Source organism: Pelobates fuscus, chromosome 12 (genome assembly GCF_036172605.1).
Source record: "Pelobates fuscus isolate aPelFus1 chromosome 12, aPelFus1.pri, whole genome shotgun sequence".
Classification (NCBI taxonomy): Eukaryota; Metazoa; Chordata; class Amphibia; order Anura; family Pelobatidae; genus Pelobates; species Pelobates fuscus.
Genome location: NC_086328.1, coordinates 119743765 through 119765715, shown reverse-complemented (window position 1 = coordinate 119765715; position 21951 = coordinate 119743765). Strand labels below are relative to the sequence as shown.

The window sequence follows — 21951 nt, the reverse complement described above, 5'->3', positions numbered from 1 at the left end:
TACAATGTTTTCCCATAGGAAAGCATTGGCTTGGCTGAGACTGTTAAGAAGGCAGATCAGGAGCAGAGCCAGCACAAGTCAAACACAGCCCTGGCCAATCAGCATCTCCTCATAGAGATACATTGTACCAATGCATCATGATCTCTATGATGAAAGTTCAGTGTCTGCATGCAGAGGGTGGAGACACTGAATAGCGCAGCACTGCCCCAGGAAGCACCTCTAGTAGCCATCTAAGGAGTGGCCAGTGGAGTTATCCCCAGGGGCGTATTAGCCGCGAGGCAAACAAGGCATTTGCCTTGGGCTGCATTTTGCAGGGGGCGGCAAAAAAAGCCGCCCCCAAATGCCCAAGGCAAATGTCATGCTGGGTTGCTGAGCGGTCGGGCGGCGAGGGAGCACTTCCTCTGAGCTGTCTGCTCAGCTCCCTTGCGCGCCGCAGAGTGAGGCTGGGAGCCGGAATATGACGTCATATTCCGGCTCCGCCTCCCAGCCTCACTCTGCGGCGCGCGAGGGAGCTGAGCAGACAGCTCAGAGGAAGTGCTCCCTCGCCCGCCGCCCACCAGTGCCACCCGCCCTGCAACCAGCCCAGCAGCCACTGGACCACCATGGAGGAAGAGACACCCCCCTCCCCAGCATTCCCAAAGGTAAGGAGGCTGGGGGGGGGGGGGGGTTTAAATAAATTTTAAAAAACTTGTTAATGTGTGTGTGTGGGTGAGTGTGTGTGTGTGTGTGTTAGTGGGTGTGTGTGTTAGTGGGTGTCTGTTAGTGGGTGTCTGTTAGTGGGTGTCTGTTAGTGGGTGTCTGTGTCTGTTAGTGTGTGTCTGTTAGTGTGTTTGTCTGTTAGTGTGTGTCTGTGTCTGTTAGTGTGTGTGTGTGTGTCAGTGTGTTTCTGTTAGTGTGTGTGTCTGTTAGTGAGTGTGTGTGTGTGTGTGTGTGTGTCTGACTGTGTGTGTCTGACTGTGTGTGTCTGACTGTGTGTGTCTGACTGTGTGTGTGTTTGCCTGTGAGTGTGTGTTTCTGCTAGTTTGTGTCTGTTAGTGAGTGTGTTTGTCTGTTACTGAGTGTGTCTGTTAGTGTGTGTGTGTTTCTGTTAGCGAGTGTGTGTTTCTGTTAGCTAGTGTTTGCGTATCTATCAGTGAATGTGTGTGTGTATTTAGAATGCGGGGTGGGGGGAAAGGTTGGGTGGGGGTGGTGCGGGGGGGGGGGGGGGGGTGCCTGAGTTTTGTCCTGCCTAGGGCAGCACAAAACCAGGATACACCACTTGTTATCCCTAGGCTGTAATGTAAACACTGCTTTTTCTCTTAAAACACAGTGTTTACCACAAAAAGCCTGAAGGTAATGATTATAATCACCAGAACAAATGCAATAAGCTGTAGTTGTTCTGGTAACTACAGTGTCACTTTAACCCCTTAAGGACCCAAATTCTGGAATAAAAGGGAATCGTGACATGTCACATATGTCATGTGTCCTTAAGGGGTTAAATTCACTTTGAACAATCCACACATAGTGAATAATCATTACAACATACAGGGTAATTCACTATGTCCGAATGGCCCATACTAAATAGGGCAAAAACACGCTGTACTTGGTCATTTGGAATGCAAACTGTTCAGACACCAGGCATTATTCACACCATTAAAAGGGCACTGTAGGAACCCACTTAATTTCAATTTAGTGATCTGGGTGGCAAGTCATTATAGTTTTAACCCTTTAACTACAAACACTGCTTTTCTGCATGAACAGCAATGTTTACACTGCAGTGTTTAACTGTCTTTAGTGGCTGTTACTCTGACAGACAATGCCATGTGGACAATGCCATGCTCACCCCCCTATAACATTTACTTATAAGCCCCATGGTCTTCAGGTGGGGAGTGGACAATAGCATGTCCACCCTCCATTGATTATTTAACAGCCCCACCCACACCCCATGGGCAAGGGCTCGGGGAAGACATTGTGCCTGCCCCCAGTTATTAAATTAATAGCACCCTGCCACCCATGGGTGAGAGCTGGGTGAGACACTAGGTCACTAGGTCACCTACATTTAACAAGTAGCCTGCACCTGCTGACCACAGGGTGGGGGGGGGAGGGGGGGGGGCATTAGTATTGCTGCCCAGTCGCTAATTTTTAGTAACAGTGTTCAGTAAATATATGTGGCAGGGCAGGTGAGGGCATAAGGGAGGTTACAAACGTACACACAGTATAACAGTGCAATAGTTTAATGCTTTGTTGTACACAGTGCAATAGCTATGGTGTGTCTATACGCACACAGTAGAGTAGTGTTTTGTTTTAAATATGTACACATTATACTAGTTCTTAGGAAATAATGTACACAAAGTGTAATAGTTTTGTGCTTTGTGTGCACACAATGTAATACTGTTATATAGAGCGAACAGAATATAACATTATGGAAAAGTGTTTGGTTGAATATATACACTTTGAAATAGTGTTTGTTGTTGTGTAGTGTTTGTGAGTGCGTACCCAGTGTCAGGGATTTAATGTGTGAGAGCACAAAGTAGTATACTATTTTTATATGCTGTGTGTGTACTTACACAAATAGTTTGGTGAGTGACTGTACAAAGTGGATTATTTTTTTGTTGCCCGGTGTTAAGGTGTGGGTGAGTGTGTACATAATGGAATAGTGATTTGATGTGCTGTGTGCCTAAGCACACTGTAATAATGTTGGGGTCTCAGCGTACAAAATTGAAGAGTGTTGGGTTGCCTTGTATGTACACAGAATTTAGTAGTTTAGTGAATAAAGCAGATTAGTGTTATGTAGTGTTGTGTATGTGCACACTAATATTGTGCTGTGTACACAAAGTATAACAGCTTGAGTGTTAGTGTGTACAATGGAATAGTTTTTAGTTGTGCTGTGTGTACTCCCTGTAATAACTTTGGTGAGTGTGAGCATATTTAATGGAATTGTAAACATACACACAATCCAGTAGTATTTTTGTTTGAGTTAATACGGTGAAATAGTACTTAGTTCATTACACTATAATGAGTTTAGTATTTGTACACATTAGAATAGTATATAACTATACTGATTGTCCACAATGAAGAGAAGTGTGTACACTGTGTAGTGGCCAAAGTGTGTGTCAATGTTGTCTGAGTGTGTTTACACATTGCATTGATCTTATTGTGTGCATAGACTGTAGTGATCTGAGTGTGAGTACGCAGTGTAGGTGATTTTGTGTGTGCATGATGCTGAGTGATATCATGTGTAAACACAGTGTAATGGTTTCAAGTGTGTGCACATTGTGTAGCGATATTGTGATTGTGTTTACAAAGTGTGTTGATATTGTTATTATGTATGCACAATATTGTAATATTCTGAATATGTGCATACTGTGTAGTGATATTCTCAATCTGTAAACACAGTGTGGTAATATCCCAAGTGTATATACACAGTGCAGTTATATTATCAGTATGTGCACACAGTTTAGTGATATTGTGAGTGTCTATCCTCGGTGTACTCTGATATTGGGAGTGTGTGGTGATATTGTAAATGTGTATACACAGTGTATAGTGATATTGTGAGCATATACACAATTTGTGTGGTGATATTGTAAGTGTGTATACACAGTGTATAGTGTTACTGTGAGTGTATATACACAGTTTGTGGTGATATTGTCTGTACACACAGTGTGTGGTGATATTGTGCGTATATACACAGTGTGTGGTGATATTGTGCGTATATACACAGTGTATAGTGATATTGTGCATATATATACAGTGTATAGTGATATTGTGGGTATATGCACTGTGTGTGGTGATATTGTGAGTTTATACACAGTGTGTGGTAATACTGTTTCTATACACAGTGTGTGGTGATATTCTGAGTGTCTATACACAGTGTATAGTGATATTGTCTGTACACAGTGTATAGTGATATTGTCTGTACACAGTGTGTGGTGATATTGTGAGTATATACACAGTGTGTGGTGATATTGTGGGTATATACACAGTGTGTGGTGATACTGTTTCTATACACAGTGTGTGGTGATATTCTGAGTGTCTATGCACAGTGTATAGTGATATTGTCTGTACACAGTGTATAGTGATATTGTCTGTACACAGTGTGTGGTGATATTGTGAGTATATACACAGTGTGTGGTGATACTGTTTCTATACACAGTGTGTGGTGACATTCTGAGTGTCTATGCACAATGTATAGTGATATTGTGGGTATGTACACAGTGTGTGGTGATACTCGGAGTGTCTTTACACAGTGTGTGATGATATTCTGAGTGTCTATACACAATGTGTAGTAATATTCTGAGTGTCTATACACAGAGTGTGGCGATATTGTCTGTTCACACAGTGTGTGGTGATACTGTGTGTCTATACACAGTGTATAGTGTTACTATGAGTCTTTATACACAGTGTGTGGTGATACTGTTTCTATACACAGTGTGTGGTGATATTGTCTGTACACACAGTGTGTACTGATATTGTGAATATATACACAGTGTATACAAATCAAAGGTATCCCTCTTACACAGAGGGGTGTGTTACAATAAAAAGTGCTAAAACGTGAATTAAATGTAAAAGCACAGTGTATAGTGAAATTGTGGGTATATACACTGTGTGTGGCGATATTGTGGGTATATACACAATGTGTGGTGATACTGTAGTGTATACACACAGTGTAGTGATTTTGTCTGTACACACAGTGTGTGGTGATACTGTGAGTGTCTATACACAGTGTATAGTGATATTGTCTGTACACACAGTGTATAGTGATATTATCTGCAAACACAGTGTATAGTGATATTGTCTGTACACACAGTGTGTGGGGATATTGTGAGTGCACACACAGTGTATAGTGATATTGTCTGTGCACACAGTGTGTGGGGATATTGTGAGTGCACACACAGTGTATAGTGATATTTTCTGTGCACACAGTGTTGGGATATTGTGAGTGCACACACAGTGTATAGTGATATTGTCTGTGCACACAGTGTATAGTGGTATAGTCTGTACACACAGTGTGTGGGGATATTGTGAGTGCACACACAGTGTATAGTGATATTGTCTGTGCACACAGTGTGTGGGGATACAGTGAGTGTCTATACACAGTGTATAGTGATATTGTCTGTACACACAGTGTATAGTGGTATTGTCTGTGCACACAGTGTGTGGGGATACAGTGAGATCTATACACAGTGTATAGTGATATTGTCTGCACACACAGTGTGTGGGGATAGTGTGAGTGCACACACAGTGTATAGTGATATTGTCTGTACACACAGTGTATAGTGATATTGTCTGCACACACAGTGTATAGTGATATTGTCTGTACACACAGTGTATAGTGATATTGTCTGTACACACAGTGTATAGTGATATTGTCTGCACACACAGTGTATAGTGATATTGTCTGTACACACAGTGTATAGTGATATTGTCTGCATACACAGTGTGTGGTGATATTGTCTGTACACACAGTGTGTGGTGATATTGTCTGTATACACAGTGTATAGTGATATTGTCTGTACACACAGTGTATAGTGATATTGTCTGTATACACAGTGTATAGTGATATTGTCTGTACACACAGTGTATAGTGATATTGTCTGTACACACAGTGTATAGTGATATTGTCTGCACACACAGTGTATAGTGATATTGTCTGTACACACAGTGTATAGTGATATTGTCTGTACACACAGTGTGTGGTGATATTGTCTGCACACACAGTGTATAGGGATATTGTCTGCACACACAGTGTATAGTGATATTGTCTGCACACACAGTGTATAGGGATATTGTCTGCACACACAGTGCATAGGGATATTGTCTGTGCACACAGTGTATAGTGATATTGTCTGTGCACACAGTGTATAGTGATATTGTCTGTACACACAGTGTATAGTGGTATTGTCTGTGCACACAGTGTGTGGGGATACAGTGAGGGTCTATACACAGTGTATAGTGATATTGTCTGCACACACAGTGTGTGGGGATAGTGTGAGTGCACACACAGTGTATAGTGATATTGTCTGTACACACAGTGTATAGTGATATTGTCTGCACACACAGTGTATAGTGATATTGTCTGTACACACAGTGTATAGTGATATTGTCTGTACACACAGTGTATAGTGATATTGTCTGTACACACAGTGTATAGTGATATTGTCTGCACACACAGTGTATAGTGATATTGTCTGTACACACAGTGTATAGTGATATTGTCTGCATACACAGTGTGTGGTGATATTGTCTGTACACACAGTGTGTGGTGATATTGTCTGTATACACAGTGTATAGTGATATTGTCTGTACACACAGTGTATAGTGATATTGTCTGTACACACAGTGTATAGTGATATTGTCTGCACACACAGTGTATAGTGATATTGTCTGTACACACAGTGTATAGTGATATTGTCTGTACACACAGTGTGTGGTGATATTGTCTGCACACACAGTGTATAGGGATATTGTCTGCACACACAGTGTATAGGGATATTGTCTGCACACACAGTGTATAGTGATATTGTCTGCACACACAGTGTATAGGGATATTGTCTGCACACACAGTGTATAGGGATATTGTCTGTGCACACAGTGTATAGTGATATTGTCTGTGCACACAGTGTATAGTGATATTGTCTGCACACACAGTGTATAGTGATATTGTCTGCACACACAGTGTATAGTGATATTGTCTGCACACACAGTGTATAGTGATATTGTCTGTGCACACAGTGTATGGTTATATTGTCTGCACACACAGTGTATAGTGATATTGTCTGCACACACAGTGTATAGGGATATTGTCTGCACACACAGTGTATAGTGATATTGTCTGCACACACAGTGTATAGTGATATTGTCTGCGCACACAGTGTATAGTGATATTGTCTGTGCACACAGTGTATAGTGATATTGTCTGCACACACAGTGTATAGTGATATTGTCTGTGCACACAGTGTATAGTGATATTGTCTGCACACACAGTGTATAGTGATATTGTCTGTGCACACAGTGTATAGGGATATTGTCTGCACACACAGTGTATAGTGATATTGTCTGCACACACAGTGTATAGTGATATTGTCTGCGCACACAGTGTATAGTGATATTGTCTGCGCACACAGTGTATAGTGATATTGTCTGCGCACACAGTGTATAGTGATATTGTCTGCACACACAGTGTATAGTGATATTGTCTGTGCACACAGTGAGTCTGTGCAGCCAGGTCGGACACTGCGCATGACAGAGGGCACCCTCAGCCTGTGTCCCACAGCCAGAGCAGACAGAGAGCCTGGGAGTGAGGGCTGGGAGTGCTGGGAGTGCTGGGAGTGCAGGATGAGCCCCGGGCGGCCGCACTGAATGGATACAGCTCCCCTCGGATATCACAGGGTCCGGGGCCCCGCACTGCACCCCGCCAGGGGCCCCGCTCTGCCACTGCTTCGGGACATGTGGCTCCTGTACCTGATTGTGGGCTCCGTGGGTAAGTGCTGTGTGCGGTGGGTGGGAACTGGGGACCCCCTCCTCCGGGGGTGCCGTCTCACTGCAGTGATCACATGTATGGGCCCTTCTCTCCCCCCATACTGTATTAAATAGGATAAATTCCTCCTGTACCCCCTCGCCTGCACCCAGTGCCCCCTCCCCCCCATACTGTATTAAATAGGAGAAATACCTCCTGCACCCAGTGCCCCCTCCCCCCTCGTCTGCACCCAGAGCCCCCTCAGTGTGATGGCTGAATGGAATGGAGAGTTTAATGTTTGCTTTCTCTGTAACAATGTAACCAGTGCTGACAGCCTCTCCCCATCTCTGGGAGTTTAGTTTGATACCCCATTCTAAGGGTTTATTGTGTCTGTCTACCCCCAGCCTAAAGGCTTGGCTCTGAATCGGCTTTAGTTTTTAGCTCTCTGTTTTGCTCTGTCCCCACTCTCTGTGTTTTGCTTTGTCTCTGAGTCCCACACTTCTTGTTTTGGTCTGTCTCTGAGTCCAACACTTCTTGTTTTGGTCTGTCTCTGTGCCTCTGTCTCCTTGTTTTGGTCTGTCTCTGAGTCCCACACTTCTTGTTTTGGTCTGTCTCCGTGCCTCAGTCTCCCTGTTTTGGTCTGTCTCCGTGCCTCAGTCTCCTTGTTTTGGTCTGTCTCTGTGCCTCAGTCTCCTTGTTTTGGTCTGTCTCTGTGCCTCAGTCTCCCTGTTTTTGTCTATCTCTATGCCTTCCTATGTGTGTTTTGATCTGTCACTATTTCCACTATAACTTTGTGTCTCTGTGCTCACATTCTAGGTTTGCTAACTTTTTTGCCCCACTCCCTGTGTTGAGCTGTTTGTTATTATGCCCACAGTGTGTTTTTAGCTGTGTATATACCTCACTCTGTCTCTGTGCCTCATTATATATGTGTATCTGTACCCACTGTTTTTTGCCCTGTCTCTGCACCCCTCTCTGTGTATTTTGACCTGTTACCTCAAACCTCTAATTGTTTTGGTTTTGTCTAAATCCTGCTCTCAACCTGTATATGTGCCCGTTATGTGTGTGTTTTAGTTTGTTACTGCACCCCACCATGTGATCTGTGTCTGTGTTCCATTATCTCTGTTTTGCTTTGTCTCAGAGTACCACCTTTTTGTTTTGGTCTATTTCTATGCATCAGTCTCCTTGTTTTGGTCTGTCTCTGTGCCTCACTATGTGTGTTTTGTTCTGTCATTGTGCCCACTCTAACTTGGTGTCTCTGTGCCCACATTCTGTGCTTTAACTCTAACTTTCTTTCCCCCCTCACTCTTGTGTGACCTTATTTTATTCCCCAGTGTGTATAGTTTGTTCTGTGTGCCACACTCTGTGTGTTTTGGCCTTGTTATTTAAAATCTCTACTTTCTTTGTCTGTGTCCTGTCCTCTGTGTTTTGGTCTGTATATGTGCCTCATTATGTAGGTGTTTTTTGGTTGGTTACTCTCTGTGTGTTTTGCTCTGTCGCTGTTACCCACTCTCTCTATTTGGTCTTGCACCATGTTTCACTTTGTGTGTCCCTGTCTGTTTTAATTTGTACCGCTCTACACTAAACTATGAATTGTTAGCAGTCACCAGTGAATTGCACATTTTAGTCAAATGGCAAAATTCTCCAACTCCACTATAGCCAAGCTCCACAAATCTGAAATTCAGTGGTAATTTTTTGTCAATTCACAGTTTAGTTAATAGTCCTGCCCATGTTTTGGGTTTTTTACTGCAACCTCAATGTCTGTGAATGGCCCGATTCCCAAACTCTTAAAGGCAGAAGTGAACTTCGAATTCTGATCTGATTTGACCATAAGCAAGCTTCCTATTTTGTACTTTCCTTTGAGTGCATTGAAGTTAAACTGCTTAGCTAAACACAGATGACTCAATAAAGACATAACTTTCCATGAATAGTTTTATTTTCAATCTTCTGGTTTATGTGTAAACCAAATTAATTAAAATGTGGTTGTCAAGGACCCCTGCTAACCTAGCGTAAGCCAGGTTCCTCTTTACTTACCAGATATGCTGGTATCCCGAGAACCACCACATCCATAGGAGAGACAGCCGTCTCTTCTGGAAGAAAAGACCAAAAATTCAGAGTTTCAGATCATAACTATCCAGGTGAACTAGAGGAGCTACCACAGTTACCCAGTGGAGATACCCAGGGGAGCTACCACACAGTTAACCAATGCGCTATCAGCGTACCAACCCATTCCCTTAATACATGGGCAGCAGTGTCAGCCCCACCATGTATGGTACAGTGGGTTTCAGATAAATGTAGGGTGGCAGTGTCTTCCTCTGTTACTGATGCCAGCTGGTGTGTGGTGAGGTTGGGCCTGTTATTAGTGTCTGGGTCTCCTGCACAATGGTGCTACTGAGTGTTGGTAAACACGGGCTTCTTGTGCCACTGTCGTCATTTTCTGCCTAGTGGGATGCAGTCCTTAACATTGTGTGTGGGGATATCATAAAGTAGCTAAGAGGACGTTCCAACTAGCTGCTGTTCCTTGCATGACATGGTAAGGACAGGTAATGGACTGGATGGATCTCCATGCCAAACTCTTCCTTTGTAAACATTTCTCATTCTTTGTAATTTTGTTGAACGGCAAGGGGCTGGTAAGTGTCACAAGTGTGACTCGTAAGTTGTATTTCAGAGATCACAGGAGTTTATTTCATTTCTATAATGATTTTACAAAAATATTCAAGATTATGCTTGCTATACGTTTTTGTAGTCAGGAAACCAAATTAAATTTTTTTAAAAAAAATATTTCATTACGTTTTATTCAGCTTTTCAAAATGAGGCTAGTTAAAATCTGCTTTAAAATTGAATAATTTGGTTGCAGTTCATTTTCTGATAAATGTCTTCATTTGTTTAGGTTGAATTCCTCTACATATCCGTTTTTATCAGATTTTGAATTGCTCCAAAGGTATTTGGGCATAACCTCCAAGTATACATCAAAATTGCCTTGAATAAATAGCAAATATCAGTCAAATTCTTAGACTTCCCAGTGCAGATGAATCTTTGCAAGCTATGTGCTCTGAGCAATTGCCTGACTATTGAGTTTAGCTCCACCGAGCTAACCAACAAGGAAATAACAGGACTGGTTGTTTGATTGACAGCCAGGGAGGCGTAACAAGGTAAATTTACAAAAGTGCCAATTTCTGTTGAAATCTGCAATTTTTTTTTTTTGTAAAAGGAAGCTAGAGTGCTTTTGTGGTCCGGCGTGTCCCCATAATGTTGCTGTGTATTTTGTATAAGGGGGAAGCAAAGAGATCAAATAGCATTACAGAAGCTAGTCAGAGATACAAGATCAGCAGACAAGTAACAGAATCAGTAATCCAAAGTAAGGTATCGAGTATACACGTAAACAGTCAGCGTGGTGCAAATCAGCAGTCAGGAAGCAAATTCGATAATACAAAATAAGTGATTTGATACACAGGAAAACACTCTGCATGTTACAGAATCAGAAGACAAGTAGGAGAATTGGTCATTCAAAGTCAGGTAAACATGTCTGCATGGCACAAATGAGCTAATAAATAGCAGAAATGGATCCTATTCCTCTTCTCTTTATACTTACTTGATTTTGCATTTGTTTGAAAGCAAACCGGATTATTTACTAAAGTCTGCATAGAGTTAGTACTTTAACATAACTTCTTCCAAGCGCAGGCCACAATCATCGCTAGTGCCAACTGCTCAGCAGAAAGCTGATATAAAATAGGGCAAGTTAGGGAGGAGGGCAACACCAAAATGCCACTCCTCACAAAGTACCACAGCAACCATGTTAGCTCTGGAGGAGATTGGCTCAACTCCCTAGCCAGCCAGTTTGGGTCTGGGGAGAGGCACCTCACGTTCCATAGGCTGCCAACCCCTGCTTAAGGCATTATAACCGTTTTCATATCATTGAGGTGGTTATGGCACTTAGAGTGCCCCTTTAAATCTAGTTACAGCAAATCTGTGTGTTTTTCACTTTTTTTTGAATAGATTTAAAGGGTTACTCCAAACACCACTTCAGTGATTTAACCCCTTAAGGACCAAACTTTTGGAATAAAAGGGAATCATGACATGTCACACATGTCATGTGTCCTTAAGGGGTTAAAGTGGTCATGGTGCCTGGAGTCTGTATGTGCATCGTTTCGCATACAGAGTTATCCCCTCTGCTCCCACGGGTGTAATTCCTTCACCAGGGGTGTCATTAGCCAGCCCAGAACAAGAGTTCAGGTTGGCTAATGTGGATTCTGTGCATATTGGACGTCACCAAACACAGCATGCTGGAAACAGACATTTATTGGCAGCACGCCCCTCACCCCACCCTCCTTAACATCCGTCTCCATCTCCCTCCAGTGAGGGGGTAGTGTTGTCAGTGGATGAAGATTTGCTTGCAGGGCCTCACCGCCGGAACAGAGGCAACTTTTAGCTTTATTTTATTTAGTTTAATCTGGTGGGGGGACAGGCGATCACAGCAAGGTTTACTCTATCCAAAACAGTATTTTATGAAAACACTGTCTTTTGGTTGCGCAGCAGTGTTTTTTTTACAATTGTAACAGATTTAGGCATTTTCTTATAATATGTTAATGTAATAGCAAATAGGATAGTTAGTTGTCACTAATGCAAGAATTTAACTAAATATAAAACAAGAAGACAGTATTCCCATAGAAACAACCTGTGGCCAAACATCAAGTTGCTGAAATATGTAGTGAAAGCTAATAATTATACCAGGTACGCCGATTACAGGATGCATAACGAGCTGCGGTAGTATGGCCCTGTAATCAAATCTGATCACTGACTACTCGGCATTGCATTTACAGGGGAAGGGAATACAGGGAAAACATGGTCATAAAGAGCAAGGCTTGTAGGTTTCATGATGAGAATATTTAAAAAGCATCCAATATATTTGTAATACATAGGTGGAAAAAAAAGGTAAACACAGCTAGGCCTAAACATCTCGATAAGTTGAGCCAGTCATCCTTCACAGCCCGGTGTATGGCGGATATAGAGAGAAACATTCGTGGCATTCACACTATGGTGCAGTGTAGGAGCAGGTACCTTGGAAGAGAATCCTGAGAAGTCTGGGTTCCATTGGGTCCTTGCTGCCACCTCTTGCAAGGCTCTGCCCTGCAGGGCTGGCGTATTGGTTGAGAGCGTCAGCTGAGCACTCGCAGCCAGTGAGCGCCTCACTGCACCCTGGGGCTTAGCTGTATTCCTAACGCTTTAGTGTCCCTTGTGGTATTCGGTCTCCCCCCCACGTCTTGGTTTATGAACGGTTACATTCACTTGCCTTATTCCAACTCAGAGGCTCACTTGGCGCAGTTTAATTCTGCTCCCCCAGCGACATCACGGAGGAGGCCACACTCATGGTGGTGTACTGGGGACCTAATGCGTATGCGCGGTGAGCACCGCATGCATATTCAATGTTTCCTATAAGAAAGCTGTGAATTAATTATTTACTTTGGGGCTCCTGCGTCACGTGACTGAGTTTTACAGCTTTGTACTCCTATCACTAAAATATCCCTTTAAGAAGATTCAATAGAATAGGAGAAATGAAAGTAGACCACATTTTTAAAAAAGAAATAAATACAATTTTAGGAAAAACACGGTGCAACATGAGACTGACTGCTAGATACAAGAGCAATACCAGTGTAGGCTTTGTGTGCAGCACAACCCACAGCCAGTATATGGATCGCATGCATTGACATAATATACAACTATTTTCAAATTGTGTCTACTGACATCATACATCTTGACGTGTGACATCATACACCTCACAGGCAGTTGACATTTAACACACGAATAGTGTTTCTCGATGATTGGCTGAATGACGTCAGCCTTTCCACATATCTTATTCAGATTCTAAGAAATATCTACAATACACAGGCTCTCAAATGTGAGCACTTTATCTATTTTTGGTTTATCACATTAACCCTTTCAGGGCCAGCGAGTCAGTAAATCCTATGATATCGTCATATTTCTGTCATGTCATTTGCAATAAAGAGGTTACAAATGATCAAATCCAAGCAACTAGGTGGCTTTTTTTTTTTAACAATAAAAAAAAATTCACTAGAAACCTGTGTCCCAGAAGCAAATATTGTTGGTTAGATCTCTTGTAAAATGCTCCAGAAATATAAAATGTAACCAGGTTGTTAAATATTGCATATTCATTAATTCATAACTATAGCACATTTGAAAGTGGAAGGTTATATTCATTTTCTATAATTTATGTGCATTTTTATATAAACGTGGCATTTTAGTGTCAATCCTGTGTATAAATATAAAATACCGGTATTCTGATGACAGCCATCTCTTCAAATTATCATAAAATTTCACAATTGCATGATAACCGTTTTATATCTTTGGAGCTTTTCACCTCACATCTGTTATTTGTTCAATTGCTCTATAAAGTAATTACTCTTTTTTTTCCTTTTTTTTATCAGTATAGATTTAATGGGGGAAAAATGTTTTGTAAGTTTGACACAAATTTATGATAACTATAATGGGAAGTTTTTTCAACCTATGCATATATTTTTTAAATTTACTGTCCAAGATTTTGTGTGGGCTGTACATTTACCACAGTAAAGTGGGAAAAATAATTCACGGACACCTAGGAGGCTGGCTAAGAATTGCTGGAGATATAGTTTACCATTAGCATGTATTCATGTGTTTATTTATTTATAAAGTATAATATCAGGTAGAATACTTTGAGATTTCTCTCGTTTTCAAGTTTGTCCTGGGCATATGTTTCATATTTATGAGTTTATGTGTGTTTCAATCGGTTTGTGTCCACGTTGGGCTTCTCAGAATTCTTATTCCTTAAAAAGATACAAACATGTTTGTTTTTAATGCTTCTTACAAGCAGGCTGATCACCAGTATTTTACACACACATGACATGGCGGTCGGCAGTTTTTAAGCGTAGAAAAAAGGAAATTGGTTTATAATTAATCTCTTGCTTTCCAGAAGTTGTTTCAGCACAACGTAACCCACTGTATTCCCAAGTATGCATGAGCACTACAACACGTAGCCATTTAATTTATATAAAACTTCTATTGACGCTCATTGATGAATGCCTCAAATGGTGGGTGAGGTGGTGGGGGTTTACAAGTACAATAGACTGTGCCTTCCTCTCTTTTTTCTAACTCTGTGCATAAGACAAAATAGTTCGCAACATATGAAACTTGTAAAGCTAACAAAGTATATTATTGGTTAGTCCCACAATTTTATATTATTGGTTAGTCCCACAATTGTTTCCCAAAATACACCCCCCATTTTTATTATTCAATACCCTTCTCCCCCCAGCCATATGTGCAATCACAAGAAATCACAATTTTAACGAGAGCCGCTAAATAGGCTGTTATCCATTCTAGCATTCCAGTTGTCAGCCTACCATTAAATCTTCCCTTTTGTAGTAGTCGATACAGTGACTGCCATCCCAGATACTGCATAATATTTATCGGAGTGTCTAAGAATATTGATAAACTGTAGCAGTGGATCCTATGCAGCACAGCTCAGCGTATTCATTCTGTGCCTGCCTTCCAACCATTCTATGTTCTATAGGGGATCGGAGCAGACCCTTTTTGCAAGGCCTTCAGAGGGTAGAACTACTGCTCTTGAGTGCTGATCTCCATTTATCGTCAGTCATTAGGGATAAAGCAGACCCAATCTAGATCTTAATGCTCCAAACTCTCCCTCTACTTGTACCTTTATTCATGTATTTTTTTTTTTAAACTAAAAATGTCTGAAGCATAAAAAAAAAATAACTTTACCTACATGTATATATATGCAAATAACTTAGCATAAGTAACTGTAACATTAACTAAGTAATGCCCAAGACACGAGCAGCTGGTTCAGGAGAGTCTATTTGAATGAGGACATAAGTGGTTTTCCGATTATCTGACAGAGCGTTATTAAGAGAAACATCTCAGCTTCATCTTCTATTCTCCTGTGCTGTTTGTTCTTCTTGATACTGATTGTTTTTGTCTTTTTTTTTCGATTCAGTTTTGTATTTTTGTCTTTGCGTTCAGATGCAATTTGCAGCAAATCGATTCTGCTCTTTTACCATGTCGGTTAGGAACATTTCAGCTCACAGTGCTGCATCTCTTATAAGCTAAGTGGTAGCCTATGACCCACATCCCGTTATCCCAGCCTGGAAAATATCTTCAGCATTGCATAATCACTGTCTGTGCCTGCGTATCTACATAGTCCAAGGGGGGTTATTAACTAGGACCTAGAATAGGTTGACCCGAGATAGGATCATGTCATTAAAACCAGGCCATTACCCACTTTGGAATTTACAAAAATTATTTGTAACAGGAGGTGGGCTAAACCTGATGTGGCTTCCCAGCCAGTTATCCAACCTCTGGATTTGGATGCAGATTGTATTTGCGCTATCTGAATAGGTCAATTTAGAGGGAAACTGAGCCCTCTTGATATTCCCCAAGATGAGCTAATGGGCTAGTGAGTATTGTGCACTCAATTAAAAAGCTTAGGTTTCCCAATGAATAATTCATTTTCTGGCTTTATTCACTCAAGTGGCCTTGAACTATTTTAAATTCTTAATTCTAGAATGTTAATTCGGGTTTTCATTTTTAAAACCCCAAACTGGTGTTGCGGGAACTCTCGTATCTGATGAACCAGAGATGCTGCAGGTGTCAATCTACCCCTGTTGTGGAATCTTAAATGCCCCAACCATGATCTTAGTGTGCACCCCACTATCTGAGCAATGCAGTCACAATAATCAACTGACCAGCAAGGGGGTACGACGAGTGGGGGTTTCCCCGGAACAATAATGAAACAATTAACTTTAGTTTTTGATTAGTGGAATCTGTTTAATGCATCCGGAGTTGCATTGAGTTCATCCTTGAAATATTGATACATTTCTCAGTTTTGGTTATGCAGTAAAGTCATATTAGTCTACATAAAGCTGCAAGTTTTTGGATGACCTTAGGAGCCTTCTACTGTGAGTTTATTGCTATGGTCCACCACAGTTTAGGTTAAACCATCACCCACATTGAAGGGAGGTAGGTGACAGCAGCGTCATAGTATACCATTCTGTAAGACATGATAATCATCACCTTTTGTTTTTCTATGATGCCCTTTGGAATATGCGTGAACCTTAGTGCTTCTAAATGTCTTCATTGTGTCTCTTGTTCCCTGGCAACATTTTTAGATCACATTCCTGATACTACCAACACGAAAGGGGATTCCCAGTATATAAGGCTGCGTCTTAGTATAGTAACCTTCTTTCATTACTAAATGAGGTGTAGGTTCTGCTCAGACATGTCCTTGAAGGATTATTAGATGCGTTATGCGGATCCAACACAATGCTATTCACTGAAGCCTCCCAGACAATTGGCCCTTGTTTTTAGTATTAGTAATATGAGTTGCTATGTGTGGGGCATTTGGCTGCATTGTACAAGGATAATTGTCTAAATGTATAATTAGTGAAGTGGCTGATACTACTTGATTTGTGTCACAATGCATCTGCAGTTACATGCTTTAGAGCTCTCTTTTTGCAGTCTGCCTCTAAACATGCTATATCATATATCTCCCCTATCACACTTGGCCATAATTCTTCTGATTAGACTTGGCTTTTCTCCTTCTGATTGGACTTGGCCTTACTTCCTCTCATTGGGCTTGACTTAGCTTATCGTGGTTGGAAATGGCCACTCTCTCTCTGATTGGATATGGACCCACCTGCTTCTCATTGCACGTGAGTTGGAGTGAGTTGGACGTCTCATTGGACGTGACTTAAGTTCCTGTGTTTGGACATGGCATCAAGATCTCTGATTGGACATGGTCTTCAGCTGGTTGGCTTTGTCCTCGCTCACTCCACTTAAGGCACTGGCCTTGCTCCAATCTTGACATTCCTAGATTGGAAACACCTTTGCTTCTTTCTATTTAACTTTCCACTCAGTTTATAAATCAACATTTTCATTAGAAGTCCACCCCACCCTTAGCACATACTGTATCTGCTGATATTAAATCTCCTCCCCCTAAAAAAGCCACTTTATCAGTGCTCGCAGAGACTTTGTTATTAAAAGCATGAATGTTTTTGTTATGCAGTCAGAGCCAGAGCAGATGGCTAATGGAAAAGATCGCTGAGAATGTTAGCATGTGGCGATACCAGGGCAATAAGAAGAAAAATCACAGTAATCATTCAAATTCTAATAGCTACATAGAGTCTTTTCATTACTGTATCACGTCCCAGAATACAGAACACTCATAATTTGGTGCAGTTTTTAGAAATGTAATTTAACATAAATGATGGGTCATCAACAGCTGTTAACAGGTCGCTAAAGATCGGATATGTGATTACAATTTCTCTGCAAGTTGGTATTAAAAATAGGGTACAGTAATTAAGATTGACTAAGAATTGACCATATTTATTTTTAGGTGTTCCTCGTTAGATCTCTAGAATCTATCCATGGTTTACATATTCAGATCAGCAAAATAATGAATGTTGTTAAATTGTGTTTGGGTCCAAGTTAAACTCCGCAGGGCCAACCACTATGGATCTAAAAAAAGGTTATAGCAAATTACACAGGGGCGGAAAAATGCATCTTCGCCTATGTACCTAAAAATCCAAGCACCGGCCCTGAGTGTTCCTTTAATGATTGGACCAGCAATCAGTGGCTACATTTTAGCAGTGATGGTGTCATAGCAGATTGTGCATCCAGCAAAGCATATCCTTGGTATATCTATACTGAAAAATACATCAGCAAGTATCCACGTAGCCAGTATCCTCGTTATTAATTTTTCTAAACCCCTACACACTTATGAACCCTTCATAGAGAAAACATGGGTTGGACGGCAACACCTTAACATGGCTGTGTAGTATAAAAGGAAATACATACACAAAATTAGGCCCTGTGCTCAAACTCCCATTACTCCTGGGCGGCAGCAATGACTATAATACTTATCAGCCTCAATACATACAATAAAAACCAAAGACAAAAGTACTTGCGCACTATCTAAAATCCCTATACGCACTTTTATTTAGTCACTCCAATAGCTTATAGTTTACACTATTTCATAAGCCTGCCTTGTGTCTCCTCGGTTGTTATCTCTCAATCTATTCTATTCATTCTCCATCATCTTTTACTGCTCTCTCCCTCAACTGTCCCGTTGACTTTACATTTTACAATTGAATTAAAAAACTTTTTACAGCCATTCTCCACTTGCCTATAGTTTTGCTGTAGAAAAAGACTATAGACAGTTTCAGCTATGCAGTATTTATCATGTCTTTTTTTTGTTTTTTACACTCTTTATGTTTTCCAGTGCAGCTTGAAACATAACCGACATATACAAACATTCAAACAGAAATATGATCGAGAAATTTGGGTTCAAGCTTATCATTGAACGTTAAAATTACTGCACTTTTTATAGGTAGTATAAGTAGTAAGCGAGTGTGGGTCAAATGATAACAGAATGTATAAAATTAGAAAAGGAGTATTATGGAGGGAGAGGAGGAAAAACATAAAGCAGTGGAGAAATAAGGCTGAAATCTCTTGAGACAATTACTGAATACAAATCACAGTTGGAACAGGCAGCCCATCTATAATCACTGTAACTCCACTGCGCCCTCTGACAGGTTGTGGCCTGGTGCATCTCCTGGTTATAGAATCCATGGAGGTTCCGATTATCACTCAATCAATGCCTTTAGCAAACCGGCAGAGTCCAAACAGGAGTATAGGATAATCGGAACCTCCATGGATTCCATGTTTCGACACCGCCATCCTGCTCCAACAGCCACATGATCCTTTCCCTATAACCAGGAGATGCACCAGGCCACAACCTGTCAGAGGGCGCAGTGGAGTCACAGTGATTATAGATGGACCCAATATTGGTACGGATGCCGCCACAGAGTTGCCAGTCTTCAGCATCAGCTGTAGGGCATCAATGATTTGGGCTGGTTTAGCCCCTAAAGCTCTGAAATTGCAAGAATAACAGGAGCTCAACCTTGCTGCGTCCTCTCAGCATGGCTGCCAACCCCCCCCCCCCTCTTCCCCCCCCCCCCCCCGCCCTCCCGTGTCATATCTTGTTTTGACATCCTGTGACCACCTGTTCATGTGAAAGGGTACCTTCAAGCTGATTCTGCCACATAAACATACAGAGACAGCTTGCTCGTTCACACTTAAGAGAGCTGGGGCTGCTGATCTTTACTGACCATGCCTTCTCTCAGAGAAGAATATACAGAGACAGCTTGCTCGTTCACACTTTAGAGAGCTGGGGCTACTGATCTTTACTGACCATGCCTTCTCTCAGAGAAGAATATACAGAGACAGCTTGCTCGTTCACACTTTAGAGAGCTGGGGCTACTGATCTTTACTGACCATGCCTTCTCTCAGAGAAGAATATACAGAGACAGCTTGCTCGTTCACACTTTAGAGAGCTGGGGCTACTGATCTTTACTGACCATGCCTTCTCTCAGAGAAGAATATACAGAGACAGCTTGCTCGTTCACACTTTAGAGAGCTGGGGCTGCTGATCTTTACTGACCATGCCTTCTCTCAGAGAAGAATATACAGAGACAGCTTGCTCGTTCACACTTTAGAGAGCTGGGGCTACTGATCTTTACTGACCATGCCTTCTCTCAGAGAAGAGTATACAGAGACAGCTTGCTCGTTCACACTTTAGAGAGCTGGGGCTACTGATCTTTACTGACCATGCCTTCTCTCAGAGAAGAATATACAGAGACAGCTTGCTCGTTCACACTTTAGAGAGCTGGGGCTACTGATCTTTACTGACCATGCCTTCTCTCAGAGAAGAATATACAGAGACAGCTTGCTCGTTCACACTTTAGAGAGCTGGGGCTACTGATCTTTACTGACCATGCCTTCTCTCAGAGAAGAGTATACAAAGGTGTTTTTAGAACTCAGGACAGAGCTGTATTTTTCCATGACAATTGTTACCAAACTGAGGAGTTAAGCAATCCAATTTATAAAAGGAATAAGAATTAAGCTGTAAGCTGATTTGGAATTTAATTGCAAATTATAAATAGTATCTGCATTCATTAAGAAAACCCCAACTGGCGGAAAATAGTTCTTGGATAAGATTATTACAGAACTATACCATCCTCTGAAACAGAAATGAAACCCTGAATGATAAACTAGATGTAAGTATTAAAAGATTGAAAATTTAGACATGCACTGCCCAGATCTTTAGTGTCTGTGTGTAGATGTTAAGAATGTCAATAAATCTATAGACTTCATAGATTTAAAATGCAAAGCGATAACTCCCAGAATTGTATATTTTATCGCCAGCATAAAGTATACGTCCTCTAAAACGAGATTTTATTTTAACCAAATTAAAAATTGATGCTCTGTGTTTGCAAAGTTACATCGTGGCGTCTGCATCAATAATAGACTTAGCGCAGCCAGCAAGATCGCTGTGTGAAACTAGGCATCTCTTCCAAAAACTGCCCACATCACAAGATATATGCCCTTCTGCCTTCGTGCATTTGGATTAAAGAGAAGGTTTTTTTAATGTCCCAGCGTAATAGCAGAAGCTCCTTTATAGCCAGGCTTGTGTAAAAAAGGGAAAAGTACATTATGTGATTTACTGCTGTGCTCAGTGCTTTTATTTGGTGATAAAATTATAATGTTGCAAATTAAAAAAAGAAAGAAAGAAAAAATAAAAAAGTTAAGAAAAAAGCACGACACAAATTGCTAACATTTCTAAAGTGTTCCAAACGGCCTCGGGGGATTTTTCTCTGAAATATAAATGGAGTCTCTTGTCTTGGTGGGAAGCATGTGATTGCTTCATTGCGTTTTTGTTTATTCACCTTGCTATCGGGAGGATTGCTGAGTGCAGGGACTGTAACTGTATTGGCAACAGTTGGGCTTAAGGGGGAAGAAGGAATAATTATGGAATGTAAAGACATCCTGTAGAGATGTTCCTGCTGAGTCGACGAGGATACATTCAGGAGTCATCACAATTTAAAATAATGCACAGAAGTGTTTTTTTATGGCTGCGATGGTAGATACATAGGGCTGGATGCTGGATGGTGTGATTTAGATGAGTTTGAGCTATGTCAGCATTGCTGTATACATGGAACATAATTCACGCCATTTATAACCATTTATAACATCACAACAATGCAACGGAAAGAGAACATTGCTTCTCTGTGGGTGGCAGCTTAAATAGAGGCAGAATAATTAAGATATTAGACTTATATACTAATGCCTTGACGTGGCAGGTGAGCTTACACTTTAATGGTCATTGGAGTGATACTAAAAAACCTCCAGTTATTTGAAGGTGCATAGTGATTTGGGATAGTGCGCAAGTAACTTTTTATTTTTAATTTTTTTTTGTATGTATTCGGACTGTTGTGTACTATAGTCATTGCTGCTGACCTGGAGAAGTGGGAGTTTGAGTTCAGGGCTGAATTTTGCATGTTAATATACTAAATTATATTTTTCACTGGAAGGCCTGTATATTTGCTGTAGATTAATTCAAGAGTGGTCTCTAGAACCCATGTGTTCCCCCTCTCTGTTACCCCCAGTGCAAGAGA

At 41.2% G+C, this 21951-nt stretch overlaps 2 protein-coding genes across 3 annotated transcripts in view; both read left to right on the top strand.

Annotated features, from left to right (window-relative positions):
• IFTAP (intraflagellar transport associated protein) overlaps positions 1-21951 on the top strand; it is a 526063-nt gene that overhangs the window by 67024 nt on the left and 437088 nt on the right. The gene's annotated exons all lie outside the window — the stretch shown is intronic.
• LDLRAD3 (low density lipoprotein receptor class A domain containing 3) overlaps positions 7227-21951 on the top strand; it is a 128148-nt gene continuing 113423 nt past the window's right edge. For both annotated transcript variants that reach the window (XM_063437615.1, XM_063437614.1), the window contains exon 1: positions 7227-7459. In XM_063437615.1, the coding sequence (XP_063293685.1) occupies positions 7339-7459 (121 nt within the window). In that variant the 5' untranslated portion in view covers positions 7227-7338. The remainder of the gene's footprint in view (positions 7460-21951) is intronic.